Source organism: Coffea arabica, chromosome 2c, assembly GCF_036785885.1.
Source record: "Coffea arabica cultivar ET-39 chromosome 2c, Coffea Arabica ET-39 HiFi, whole genome shotgun sequence".
Taxonomy (NCBI): Eukaryota; Viridiplantae; Streptophyta; class Magnoliopsida; order Gentianales; family Rubiaceae; genus Coffea; species Coffea arabica.
Window position 1 is genome coordinate 5,440,729 of NC_092312.1, and position 12,264 is coordinate 5,452,992.

Sequence of the window (12,264 nt, forward strand, 5' to 3'; positions counted from 1 at the left end):
AATTGAACTTGAAATGGATAGTTTTATTAGTTTAATCAAAATTGTTGTGGATAGTTTTATCGTTTGGATGGTGTTTATTTGCACAATTTTATTTACCTATATTATCAACATATTTTTTAATTATTTTTTTTATCTCGTGTCATATACATTACATAAAAAAAAATATTACTGTATTTTAAAAAAAATATCTCAAACAATCTCTTATCCAAACACGTCACTCGCCATCACCGCATACGTGCTACGAGGACAAGTAGTCGAGTCGTAGTTGTCCAAAACAGCGGTTGGGGTCGGTCGGTCTGTCTGGACGGACTTGGAGCCTTGGAGGCATTGCAGAATTTGCACATTTTCCAACTTGTACTGTGCGGCTGCAATCTCTCCTCCCCTGTACCACACGGCTGGGATTTCAATTGGATATACGGCCGACCTCCCTTCCTTCCTTTCTTCTGTCAGTCTCACCCCACGTGCGGTACAATTCCACAGTAGCACGAGCCCCCACGAGACTATCCAAACGCCACACACAACCATCCACATTGACCGACGGATATGTCGTACTAAAACAAAATGCTCTAAATTAACCTGCGTTCCTTCTTTTCCTAGACCAACGCTGTTTTATTTTTAATTTTTTGATAATAATGCTGTCTTATAGTAGTAGCAGTATTTGAAATATTATTTAAAATAATTATTATAATATAATATATATAAGATAAAAAATTAAATTAATAAATATATTTATAATTCAAACGAAATATTATTTGAAAAAAATGAGATAGCCAACCCACCAGGGGCAGATTTACAGTGGGGGCACTAGGGGCACGGGCCCCCACTGCCCTCCTTAAATTCATAAAAGACTCCTATAATTTTGATACAATTTTAATGGTGCTTCCAGAATTTTTTTAAAAAAATATGAAAGAATGGGTCACAAAATTTATATCATTCACTTTCCTCCTATAAGGACCAAATATCAATTATATCAGTCATTACTTTTGGTCCCCACTCTCCAAGTTCCCTTTACTCCTATGGTCCCCCATTTCACTTCACAACTCACGACTCCTCTTCTTCCACACCCAACTAACTATTCTTTCTTTTTATTACTTCATCCAATTATCATTAATCATTTACTTCCTTTGTCCCCATTCCCCAATTTTCTTTTCCTCTTTTGCCTCTTGGTTGTCCCCACTGAAAATGGTCTCTCCCATCAAATAGTCCGATCTTGATTTTCCTGTCATGAAAATGATGTTGTTGACTACTTCAAACAGTGTTCCATTAAAGGAGTAGGTTTTTTGAAAACCAAGACCTGCTTTCTTCAGTTCAACCGCAAGAAACCAGTCCTTGAAGCTGAATTCTTTCCAATTAAATAACGTGATACGGGGCACAAAGGAAGTAAAGGGACCTGAGTCTGCCACAGTGCCACTGATTTACAACTCTTTTCACCAATTTTGGGAGACCATTGAAATCAGGTTTTAAACAATTATTTCTTATTATTATTATTTTAAATTTGTTTGCAAAGATATTTCTAGAGCATGAGATTATTACTGTTTTAGAGAAATTTGAAAATTGATTAGTTAATGTCATAACTAATAAATGGGTTATTTGATATTTGATAAATATTTTAACTTGTGAAATGGTGATTTTATAGATTTATAATTTATTTTTTATTTTCCATGATTAGTTTCTTATTTGGAGTTAATGTAATGATGAATAGAGGGCCATTTGACATATATTTTAACTTTTAAATTATTCTTATATGGATCCTTTTGTCTAATTAACTTGATTAGGTTCATATATTCTGATTAATCATTTGATATAGTAATGAATGAATAAGTTGTGATTTGATATAGTAATGATATGTTGTGATTAATGATTTAATAAATAACTTTAACTTGTAAAATAGTTCTTGGATAGATTATTAGATTTTATTGTACATTTAATATTTTAATTGGATTAGTATCTTATATATTGATTTTAATTTCTTTAGCTATGGAGAAATATTTCAAGAGGAAATCAATGAAAAAAGAGCCATCTAATAAAGAAAAAGCCAAGGATAATGAATGTGCAAAAAATGACAATAAAAGAAGTTTTTAAATAAAATTATTATTACATTAATAATTTTGAGTTTGTCTTTTTATGTTTTTCATGGAATATACATATCAATTGTACTTGTTAGTGAATTTATTTATTTTTTGCTCAAAAAATTAAAAAAAGAGTAGATAAAAAATTTTAGTATTATTTGTGCCCCCACTAAGATTTTTTTCTGGCTCCGCCCCTGCAACCCACCCTATTATGTTCTTTGTTTTACCACTAACGGCCACATAAGTTTCATAGCAGTATATTCTTTTTTTTTTTAATTAGAATAGAAGATGGATATATGTACTAACTTTGGAGTTTGGATCATCCTATTTTTGTTTGTACAGTGTACACTAATAAATTCTAAAAACACACACTTCAAATACAATTTATAAAAACACAAAAAAAAAACTTACCACAGTGATATGACAGCTCGGACAGAGCAGCTCGGAGTAGAGGGAGGTCAGCTCGGCTGTAGCCGCCGCCTCTCCATGAAGTGGGCCTGATGGGCCGTCGCCTCCGGATCTTCAGGGGTGGTTGTATGAAACCCTAGAAGAACTCCGAACCCTAAGGAGACTCTGACTCCTATATGGAAACTACTACCCGTTAAGCCTATAAATATGGCACTACGCAACAACTCAAGGTACGCCATCCACAGTACTCTTTACTATTGTTCTACTCTTGAGCTCTACTGACTTGACCGTCGGAGCTATTGCGGGGACTCTAGTCCCGCCGTTGTTCTTTCTCCGCAGGATAGTCTGTTCGGATTTTCCCTCTCAGCTCGGTTGCACCCAGCCAGCCCGCTTCGTAGCAGCTCAACTCGGGTTGCGTCTTTGGCAGCTCACCAGGCCAGCTCGCCAGATCGCTTCCTTTCAGCTCGGCTGCACCCAGCCAGCTCTGTTCGTAGCAGCTCAGCTTGCTCCCTCTCAGCTCGCTCGGCCAGTCGCAGCTCAGCTCAGATCTTGTTTTTGGCAGTCGCATCAATTGGCGCCGTCTGTGGGAACACGTAATTCTTCTCTTGCGAATCATGCCAAGAACGAAGTCCCAGAGGAATGCCGATGGATCCAAGGGGAACGAGGGAAGCAGCCCTCAACAGCCCTCACGAGGGCCGACTCCTGGAGACGAGGGTGTGGGGCTCTCAGGAATTTCGCCGGAGCAGTTGGTCCAGGCGGTGGCAGGGAACCTGCCAACTTTTGAGGCAATTGTGGATTACCTCAAGGGGCAGGCAGTAGGTGATCCTGGCCAGGGGCTAAAGAGCCAGGGAGATGGGCTGTCAGAATCCCGAACAGGGAGCCCTAACCCCCGGCCCAAGCGGGTGCGCCGGGAGCTCACGCGTGAACAGGTCGACGTCGTGGAGCCTTCTCACAAACACTCCCGAGTTGAGCACCCGGAGCTCTTCCGAAGGCATTCAAGGGGAGAGCTCTCCCAGCGGAGAGAGCCGCACCAGGTGCAGGACGAGCTGGACCTGCTGTTGGATTCTGAGGCGGACAGGTACATCGCCTCTCCCTTTGTCCCTGATATTGAGAACTACCCGCTGCCTGCGAAGTTCAAAATACCGATCATGAAATCCTACGACGCGACTACGGATCCGGAGGATCATCTGTTCACATTCTTGACACAAATGCGCCTACAAACGGCCGCCGATGCAGTTAGATGTAAGACCTTTCCAATGTTCCTGGAGGGAAAGGCACGCCAGTGGTTCCAGGGACTCCCCCCCAGGTCAGTTCGGTCCTTCAGCCAGCTCGCGCGACTGTTCTCAGCTCAGTTCATCTCGTCGCGAGCCTTTTCCAAGAGTACTGCTCACCTGATGACAGTTCGGCAAAGGTCCGAGGAATCGCTGCGCGAATACATGGTCCGATTCAACAATGAGTCCCTACAGATCCGGGATCGGGACGATAAGGTCGTCATGGCCGCCTTCATCAACGGACTACGCAAACAGAAACTATATACCGAGTTCGTGGAGAAACCTCCCAAGTCAGTTCGGGAGATGCTGGACCAAGCTCACGAGAAGGCTAATGCAGTGGAAGCTAATCGCTTGAAGGGTGAACAGGAGAAACTACGAGGCCGAACTGACCTGAGACGCAGCTGAGGCCGAGCAGGTCGGAGAAGCTGTCGAGGTCATACATGCAGCAAGAGCAGCTGAGGCCGAGCAGGCCGCGAGAGCTGCCGAGGCCGAGTTGACCTGAGACGCAGCTGAGGCCGAGCAGGCCACGAGAGCTGCCGAGGCCGAGCTAACCTGAGACGCAACTGAGACCGAGCAGGTCGGAGAAGCTGCAGAAGCCAAACAGGTCAGAGAGGCTGTACAGGCCAAAGAAACCAAGGAAGTTGCTGGACAGGCCATCCCAACCTAGACATCGTATATTGATAGAGTATCAAGTCAAAGTGTGGAGTTGGACCCCTCCTAATCAGCCCTACGGGAGAAGAATTGGCTTGCGCCTTGAGGTTTGACTTCAGGACCTCCAATAACGAGTCCGAGTATAAGGCTCTTTCATTAAAACTCACTCACTCTGTCCATACATGACCTGAGTTGTTTGGTCGCGCATGGTCCTATCTTTTCGTGCAAATATATGAACTATTTGGAAGTCAGTTCGCGCGCTAGCCCGGGGTCTGTTCGCGCAAGTGTATTTAGACAACATGATAAGAAAGACATGAATGAAAAATTTTGCTAAGTGTAGAAGAAACAAAAGTCTATTCAGTCCACAAGAGTCTATTTATAAAAGAGGAGTTCATACAAAAAACGAACTGGTCCTACTCAGTTCGGTCTTACAAGGTACTCGAGCAAGGGCCGCAATCGTGGAATCATGGGTCTCACACCGAACTGACTCTTCGCCAAGAAACTTGGTCCAGACTCATGCGACTTTTCGATGACTCTAGACTCAAAGGGGGGCTAGTGTAGTGGGGGAAATTTCCCAGTAGCCACGTGTCAGTTCGGACATGATGACCTGTCAGCTCGGCCAACCAATCTACGGATTAGCTCGGATATTGTGATATGACAGCTCGGACAGAGCAGCTCGGAGTAGAGGGAGGTCAGCTCGGCTGTAGCCGCTGCCTCTCCATGAAGTGGGCCTGATGGGCCGCCGCCTCCGGATCTTCAGGGGTGGTTGTATGAAACCCTAGAAGGACTCCGAACCCTAAGGGGACTCTGACTCCTATATGGAAACTACTACCCGTTAAGCCTATAAATATGGCACTACGCAACAACTCAAGGTACGCCATCCACAGTACTCTTTACTATTGTTCTACTCTTGAGCTCTACTGACTTGACCGTCGGAGCTATTGCGGGGACTCTAGTCCCGCCGTTGTTCTTTCTCCGCAGGATAGTCTGTTCGAATTTTCCCTCTCAGCTCGGCTGCACCCAGCCAGCCCGCTTCGTAGCAGCTCAACTCGGGTTGCGTCTTTGGCAGCTCACCAGGCCAGCTCGCCAGATCGCTTCCTTTCAGCTCGGCTGCACCCAGCCAGCTCTGTTCGTAGCAGCTCAGCTCGCTCCCTCTCAGCTCGCTCGGCCAGTCGTAGCTCAGCTCAGATCTTGTTTTTGGCAGTCGCATCACACAGTTTTTCCTTCTATCCACCACCAACCATCTCTCTTCTCCCTCCTTAACCACTGCTTCCACCCTCCTTCCTTCTCCTCCCTTTTTTTCTTCCTCTCTTCCCTGCCCTTCCCTTTACTCCTCTAGCCACGATCAAAAGGGACCATTTCTTTTGGTTGCGACCAAAAGGGCAAAGGAGGAGTGGGGGTTGTGGGGGAGGGGAACACCCAAAAAAATACGGAGCTGTAGTTAAGACAAAGCGTACGTTACCTGCTAATTAAGCCGACGTTGACATAAAGGGTGCAAGACGTCTTTGGGAGTTCAAATTTCATGATAATGTAATGCAGTCATTTTGTAATCAATTCAAATTTCAGAGTAATGTAATGCTATCCTTTTACATTTAATTTGCCTTTCGTTTTAAATATTGACTCCAATTTAATAAAATGAACATTTCTTGTCGCACATTGGTGCTAAAATTAGCTGCCTAGGTTGGGTTATCTAGCTTTTGAGCTGCATAGATCCTCGATTCCTCTCCTTTAAGCTTAACGGAAGTCCTTCGAATCTAGCTAGTCTCATACATCTCCAAACTCGAAAGCCAAAGGAATGTCGACCGGGAGAGAAACATGGAGATGGCAGGAAAAAAAAGTCTGCTGCTTTTATTATGAAGATGCGTAAACAAGCTGAAACTTAATTAGAAGAAGTCACAGCGTAGAGCCATTAGAATTCTGGACATGACTGCCCCCCCCCCCTCCCCAAACCCCCCCAAAAAAAAGGTTCTTTCAATTATGCAAAGACTTAGGGCCTGGGCGATGCATGTAATTAACCCAAAACCCAATGAACGAAGAAAAGAAGAAGAAAGATCTAGGCGGGGAAGAGAAATGAAGGAGAAAATTTTGTTGGTAACGAGCATGGCAAAGAGTACAATTTACTACTCCTGCTGCTGCTGGATGGGAAGCGGCATCGGCAGAGGGAGGATCACATGCATCGTTAACCCCTTTTCCTTTTTTCTTCTTTTGTGCTGCCAGTAGTCAATTTGGCCATACTGTGGATGTGTGGACTTTTGGCGTCGAGCTAGAGAAAGTTGTAAGTCGATCGCGTGAATGTCTGAATAATTGTAAAAGTATCAGAGTTCAGAGCTGCCCTTGAATTTTACAGTTTTGAATGTCTGAATAATTGGGACTTGGAGGTTGCGGTAGTTTGAACTTCTTTTTAGAGACGGAGCTAGATCCCATCCCCTGATGTTTACGATTACTATTTACGGAAATGTGTTTCTAACTTTGTTCTAACACTATGCTTCCAAGTTCCAACGGACCCCATCTACTTTCGTGAGTATCTTGGTCATATTGGTATTGGGGCCATTTATTGGCCCGGGGCCTGGGATGCCTCCTAAAATTTGTTTATCTCCTTGTCGGTTTGGGTTTTGTCATTTCTTGCTTTTTGTATAGGGTTTCTGGCTGAATTATTGATCGTGCCCCCGACAATTAATTTCATTCTGCATTATTTCTTAATAACATTCTCCAGTTCCATGTATATTGCACTGTCCATCTAGTTCTCCTTCACCTTTTCTTTCCTGAGAATCACAGTCCTCCTCCGTTTAAATGCTGCAGTTAACTAGTTCTTTTCTTGATTAGGTTAATGTCCGTGCTGTAGATTTCAAGCTTGGGGCTTGGCATGGGAGCAAAATGTTAAGAGGAAAATTTCGCACGAAACCAAGCTGGGACCAACATGGAAGCTTTACGTGAATGATTGGTGGATCACTGAAAAGACTTCACTCTACCAAATACACAGTTATACAGGAAGAAAAAAAACAAGAAATCACAAACGTATCCCATGCAGATGCTTGCAGCATTCCGTAAGCCATATACGGGAGCAAATTGCCGCCACTGAGAGATTGGTAACATGTCATAATCAGTTCACAGGAACATTCTTTGCTGTTTGATAATATGCACGAAGGACTTGCCCTGGACTACGTTTTTCCTTCGGCATGTTGGTGATCATGATTTATGGTACGATAGGCTCTATTCGAACCACATCAAACTATTTTTGCATTGCTGCTGCATCTGAATTCTTCTTTGTTGATCTTTCAAGGTCACCAAGATCTTTAAAAATAGAGTTGTTAATAAGCTGACACCCGCCCCCCACCCCCCAACACACCAAAACAAAAAAAAAAATTGCCAAACTAATTATTGACGCTGCTGTTTTTAACAACCTCGACATCTCTTGAGAGACCACGGAGGGAAATGGACAGCAAGGTTCAGTAGGAATTTAGGATTTGCAACCAATTCAAGTGCTGAAGCATGGCAATTCGCGATGGATTACGCTTAGCTTTGGACTCATCTTATGATTGAATCTGATTCCCTTGTCATTCTTAATCTCCTTAAAACTATTTGTTGTTCTAATACTTATGTTCTGTTTCCTATTATTCACGATTGCAGGGCACTAATAGGAGAATTTCAGCAAGTGAATATGCAACATGCATTTCATGAAGCCAATGGTACACTGTGCTGACATTTTGGCCAAGGAGGGAGCTGTTTAGTCTCTTGATTTTGTTGTCTATAATAATTCCATCCCTCAAACAATTTGTTCTGTGTATTCAGATGATTGAATGGGTCGCGCAATTCCTAGGATGGCTGTATTCGACAACTCTTGTTAACTTAATATTACTTCTTTTTCTTACCCAAAAAAAAAAAACGAAAAGAAACAATAAATGCACAGACGACATGCAAATGAGCAGTACTGTCTGTCATTCTTAATGGTACTAACTGTAACAGCAAACTTAGCAGTGGCAGTGAACTTTTAAATGTGACTTCAATTTAAAGTTTGAGTTGTAAATTTATTTGATCAAAAAGACCACGGCATGTTTTACTCTATTTGACGTGGTCCAAAAATTGGTGAAAATGTCTTTGACAGAAATTCTATAATTTGTAGGGCCTGTCTGATAATTATCCTGCTATCAAACTCAAACCCTACATAAAGGCACTCCGAAATAACACGGATGGGCCAGAAAATTAGAGGTGTCAAAATGGGTGACTTGGAAGGGTTTGGGTTGGGTAAAATGGTAATGGGTATAAGTGATTCAATCTATTTATACCCATTTAATTAGATGGATATAAATGGATAAGTCAAAAAATGAATTGGGTAACCCAATTACTCGTTTATAACCCATTTATTTTAACTTTTTGTAAACTCATTTAAATTCATTTTTGCAAACTAAGTTATCAATTTATACCACTCTTTGCACCCATAATTAGTTTTAAATATTTACTTATAATGTTCAATAAGCCTAATTATCAATTTTTTTCCTATCCGTACTCTATGTCGCAAAATTACATACTATTTAATAATTGAATAATAAGAATATAAAAATTTAAATTAAGTACTATAAAAATTAACATAAAACTTAATCCAAAAATTTTGAACCCCTAATATTTTTTTCATGTGTAAATTTAAAATTTCATTTTGGAAATGTAGGAAAAGAGGCTAAAGCTTATCATAAATTGGTAATGCTAAAAAATGAGTAAGTTAACAAATTAAGAGAAAATAAAATGATAAAATAAAACCAACAAATAACAATAATAATGAAACAAAAGTAGTTAATATCATAACAAAATAAAAAATCTGAAAAAAAAAATGGGTGAGGGAAGAGAGGAGATTTGGGGGATACAATTCTAAATGGGTTAATTGGGTTTGATGGATATCCAATAATACCTATTTATGCAAAAACTTAAGATACCCATACCCATCTATTCATGGGCAGATATGGATAAATTTAATTAAATGGGTTAATTTGCCACCTATATAGAAAATCGTACAATATCAGTATATCACTTTCATAAATTATTAAGTGCCTTAGTTATGTCACAATAACGTATACCTGGCAATTGAGCGGGTTGGACGGTTTTTTGGAAGATTGATGTTGGGTTTTCATTTAAATGGGTTACACCCAATCCACCCAACTTTAAATTGGGTTAATTTTGGGTTTGGTCATATTCGATTATCTCAAATCCATGACCAAATATATATGAATTTTTATTACCCAACTCAAAATTAATCAAATACCCAATTTACCCAACCCAACCTTTCAAATTAGTGGGTGGGTTATTGGGTTTTGAGTATAATTGCCAGCTTTACAATAACGGATCACTGGGCGGCATATCTCCAAGTACCAAATCACACAACCTCCAAATTTCACAAAAAAGGAAAAAAAAAAAGTTATGCATTCCTAACTTTTGGCCAATGCTTTTGGGGGAAAAACTTTTCTAACTTTGTTTTAGAAATATTTTCTTATTGGTAATGCTAAAAAATGAGTAAGTTAACAAATTAAGAGAAAATAAAATGATAAAATAAAACCAACAAATAACAATAATAATGAAACAAAAGTAGTTAATATCATAACAAAATAAAAAATCTGAAAAAAAAAATGGGTGAGGGAAGAGAGGAGATTTGGGGGATACAATTCTAAATGGGTTAATTGGGTTTGATGGATATCCAATAATACCTATTTATGCAAAAACTTAAGATACCCATACCCATCTATTCATGGGCAGATATGGATAAATTTAATTAAATGGGTTAATTTGCCACCTATATAGAAAATCGTACAATATCAGTATATCACTTTCATAAATTATTAAGTGCCTTAGTTATGTCACAATAACGTATACCTGGCAATTGAGCGGGTTGGACGGTTTTTTGGAAGATTGATGTTGGGTTTTCATTTAAATGGGTTACACCCAATCCACCCAACTTTAAATTGGGTTAATTTTGGGTTTGGTCATATTCGATTATCTCAAATCCATGACCAAATATATATGAATTTTTATTACCCAACTCAAAATTAATCAAATACCCAATTTACCCAACCCAACCTTTCAAATTAGTGGGTGGGTTATTGGGTTTTGAGTATAATTGCCAGCTTTACAATAACGGATCACTGGGCGGCATATCTCCAAGTACCAAATCACACAACCTCCAAATTTCACAAAAAAGGAAAAAAAAAAAGTTATGCATTCCTAACTTTTGGCCAATGCTTTTGGGGGAAAAACTTTTCTAACTTTGTTTTAGAAATATTTTCTTAATATATTTTTCAACTATATTTTTATTTCATATACATCATACTTCAAAACAGAAAAAAAGAAGTATTGCAATATTTTCTTTCTACAAAATGTACCACCTAATTAAATTGCTCTTGTCTCTAAAAACTCCTTTTCTTGAGTTTGATCCAATTATTGCACTGCTTATTGTTATGACTGCTTGAGATTGCCTCATTCGATCCGTGGCTGGCCAATAACACTGGTGAAGCAATTTCTCTCATTCTCCGCAACTAGGGGTGCAAACGAGCCGAACTCGAGCCGAGCTTTGGCTAAACGAGCCGAGCTCGAGTTAATTTTGTGAAGCTCGAGCTCGACGAGCTCAAAATATCAAGCTCGAGCTCGACTCGAGTCAAATTCGAGTCGAGCTCGAGCTTAAAAAATAAATAAAATAATAATAATTATTATTATTTTTTAAAAAATAAAAAATAAATATTTATTTTTAAAAATGAATAAAATAATAATTTTTTTAACAAATAATAAAATATTAGGGATATATATGTAATTTTACTATTAAATAAAAAATAAAAAATAAATATATAATTGAGCTCGCGAGCCGCTCGCGAGCCAACGAGCTTAATGTTTTTGAGCTCGAGCTCGAGCTCGAGATCGACTTAATTGGCTCGAGCTCGACTCGAATTCGATATTGACGAGCTCGAGTCGAGCTCGTATTCGAGCCGCTCGCGATCGGCTCGCGAGCGGCTCGATTCGCGAAACACCCCTGTCCGCAACTCCCAAAAGTTAATCAAACTCGCAAATGAAAAAAAAAAAAAGGACACCCCAGAAAAAAGAAGAGTAAAAAAAAAAAATTCATCCAAGGTAATTGAACGTAATTGAAGCCAGGGAAGCACATCTGCGCGAATCACTGCGACAGAAAACCGACATCATCGAGGGCACCAGAAGATTCACACCAATGAATGAATTGACTCCTAAAAGTTGTTGGAACTGACAATGGAAATGATTAATGTTGGAGGATTTGGAATTCTTTCACTATGGAAATGGAACTGTACGTCAAAATTACTCACTAAGATATGTTCATTACACGTTAAATCATGATTAGCCCATTAAGTTGTAATCATGAACTACAAGTACTTGTGCGTATTCATTCTACAGCTTTGTCCTTGTGGGGGATGCTGAACTTTTCTTTTCTCTTTCTAAGTTTACTACCACTGCTTCTATAAAAGTAAAACGATGATGATGGCACCTGTGCTCCGTAGCGACCATGTGACCATCGCTTTCTAGCTTTCAGGCGACAGATTCCAGACATAATACGCGTGAGCTTATGATTAAATTTTCGACTATCAAATTGTATCTGTATATATCATGCTATTGATCTCCGTTCTTTCACATTTGTTATTATTATTAGCCAGCCTATCTCTTTTCTTCTTCAGATTTATACGAAGCTGGACTAATTACCTTTCCAAATCGTGCTATGGATATTCTTATAGAATGCTGATGATATTAGTAACAGGAAATCTTGAAAAGTGGTTTTGCTTTTTGCTGCTTTTTCTAATGCGAAGAAAGATTAACATCAGTCACTAATGATCATTATAGCTCACAAAGCAGTGATAATGCAGCTCATG

The 12,264-nt window shown here is 39.9% G+C and overlaps 1 protein-coding gene across 1 annotated transcript; it reads left to right on the forward strand.

Moving 5' to 3' along the window:
- Positions 1-1,046: 1,046 nt before the first annotated feature.
- On the forward strand, positions 1,047-5,434 carry LOC140034941 (uncharacterized). The gene is made up of 2 exons (XM_072073830.1): positions 1,047-1,457; positions 2,497-5,434. Exon 2 carries the CDS (start codon positions 3,092-3,094, stop codon positions 4,151-4,153), a length of 1,062 nt encoding a protein of 353 aa, XP_071929931.1. The 5' UTR covers positions 1,047-1,457; positions 2,497-3,091; the 3' UTR covers positions 4,154-5,434.
- Positions 5,435-12,264: the final 6,830 nt, after the last annotated feature.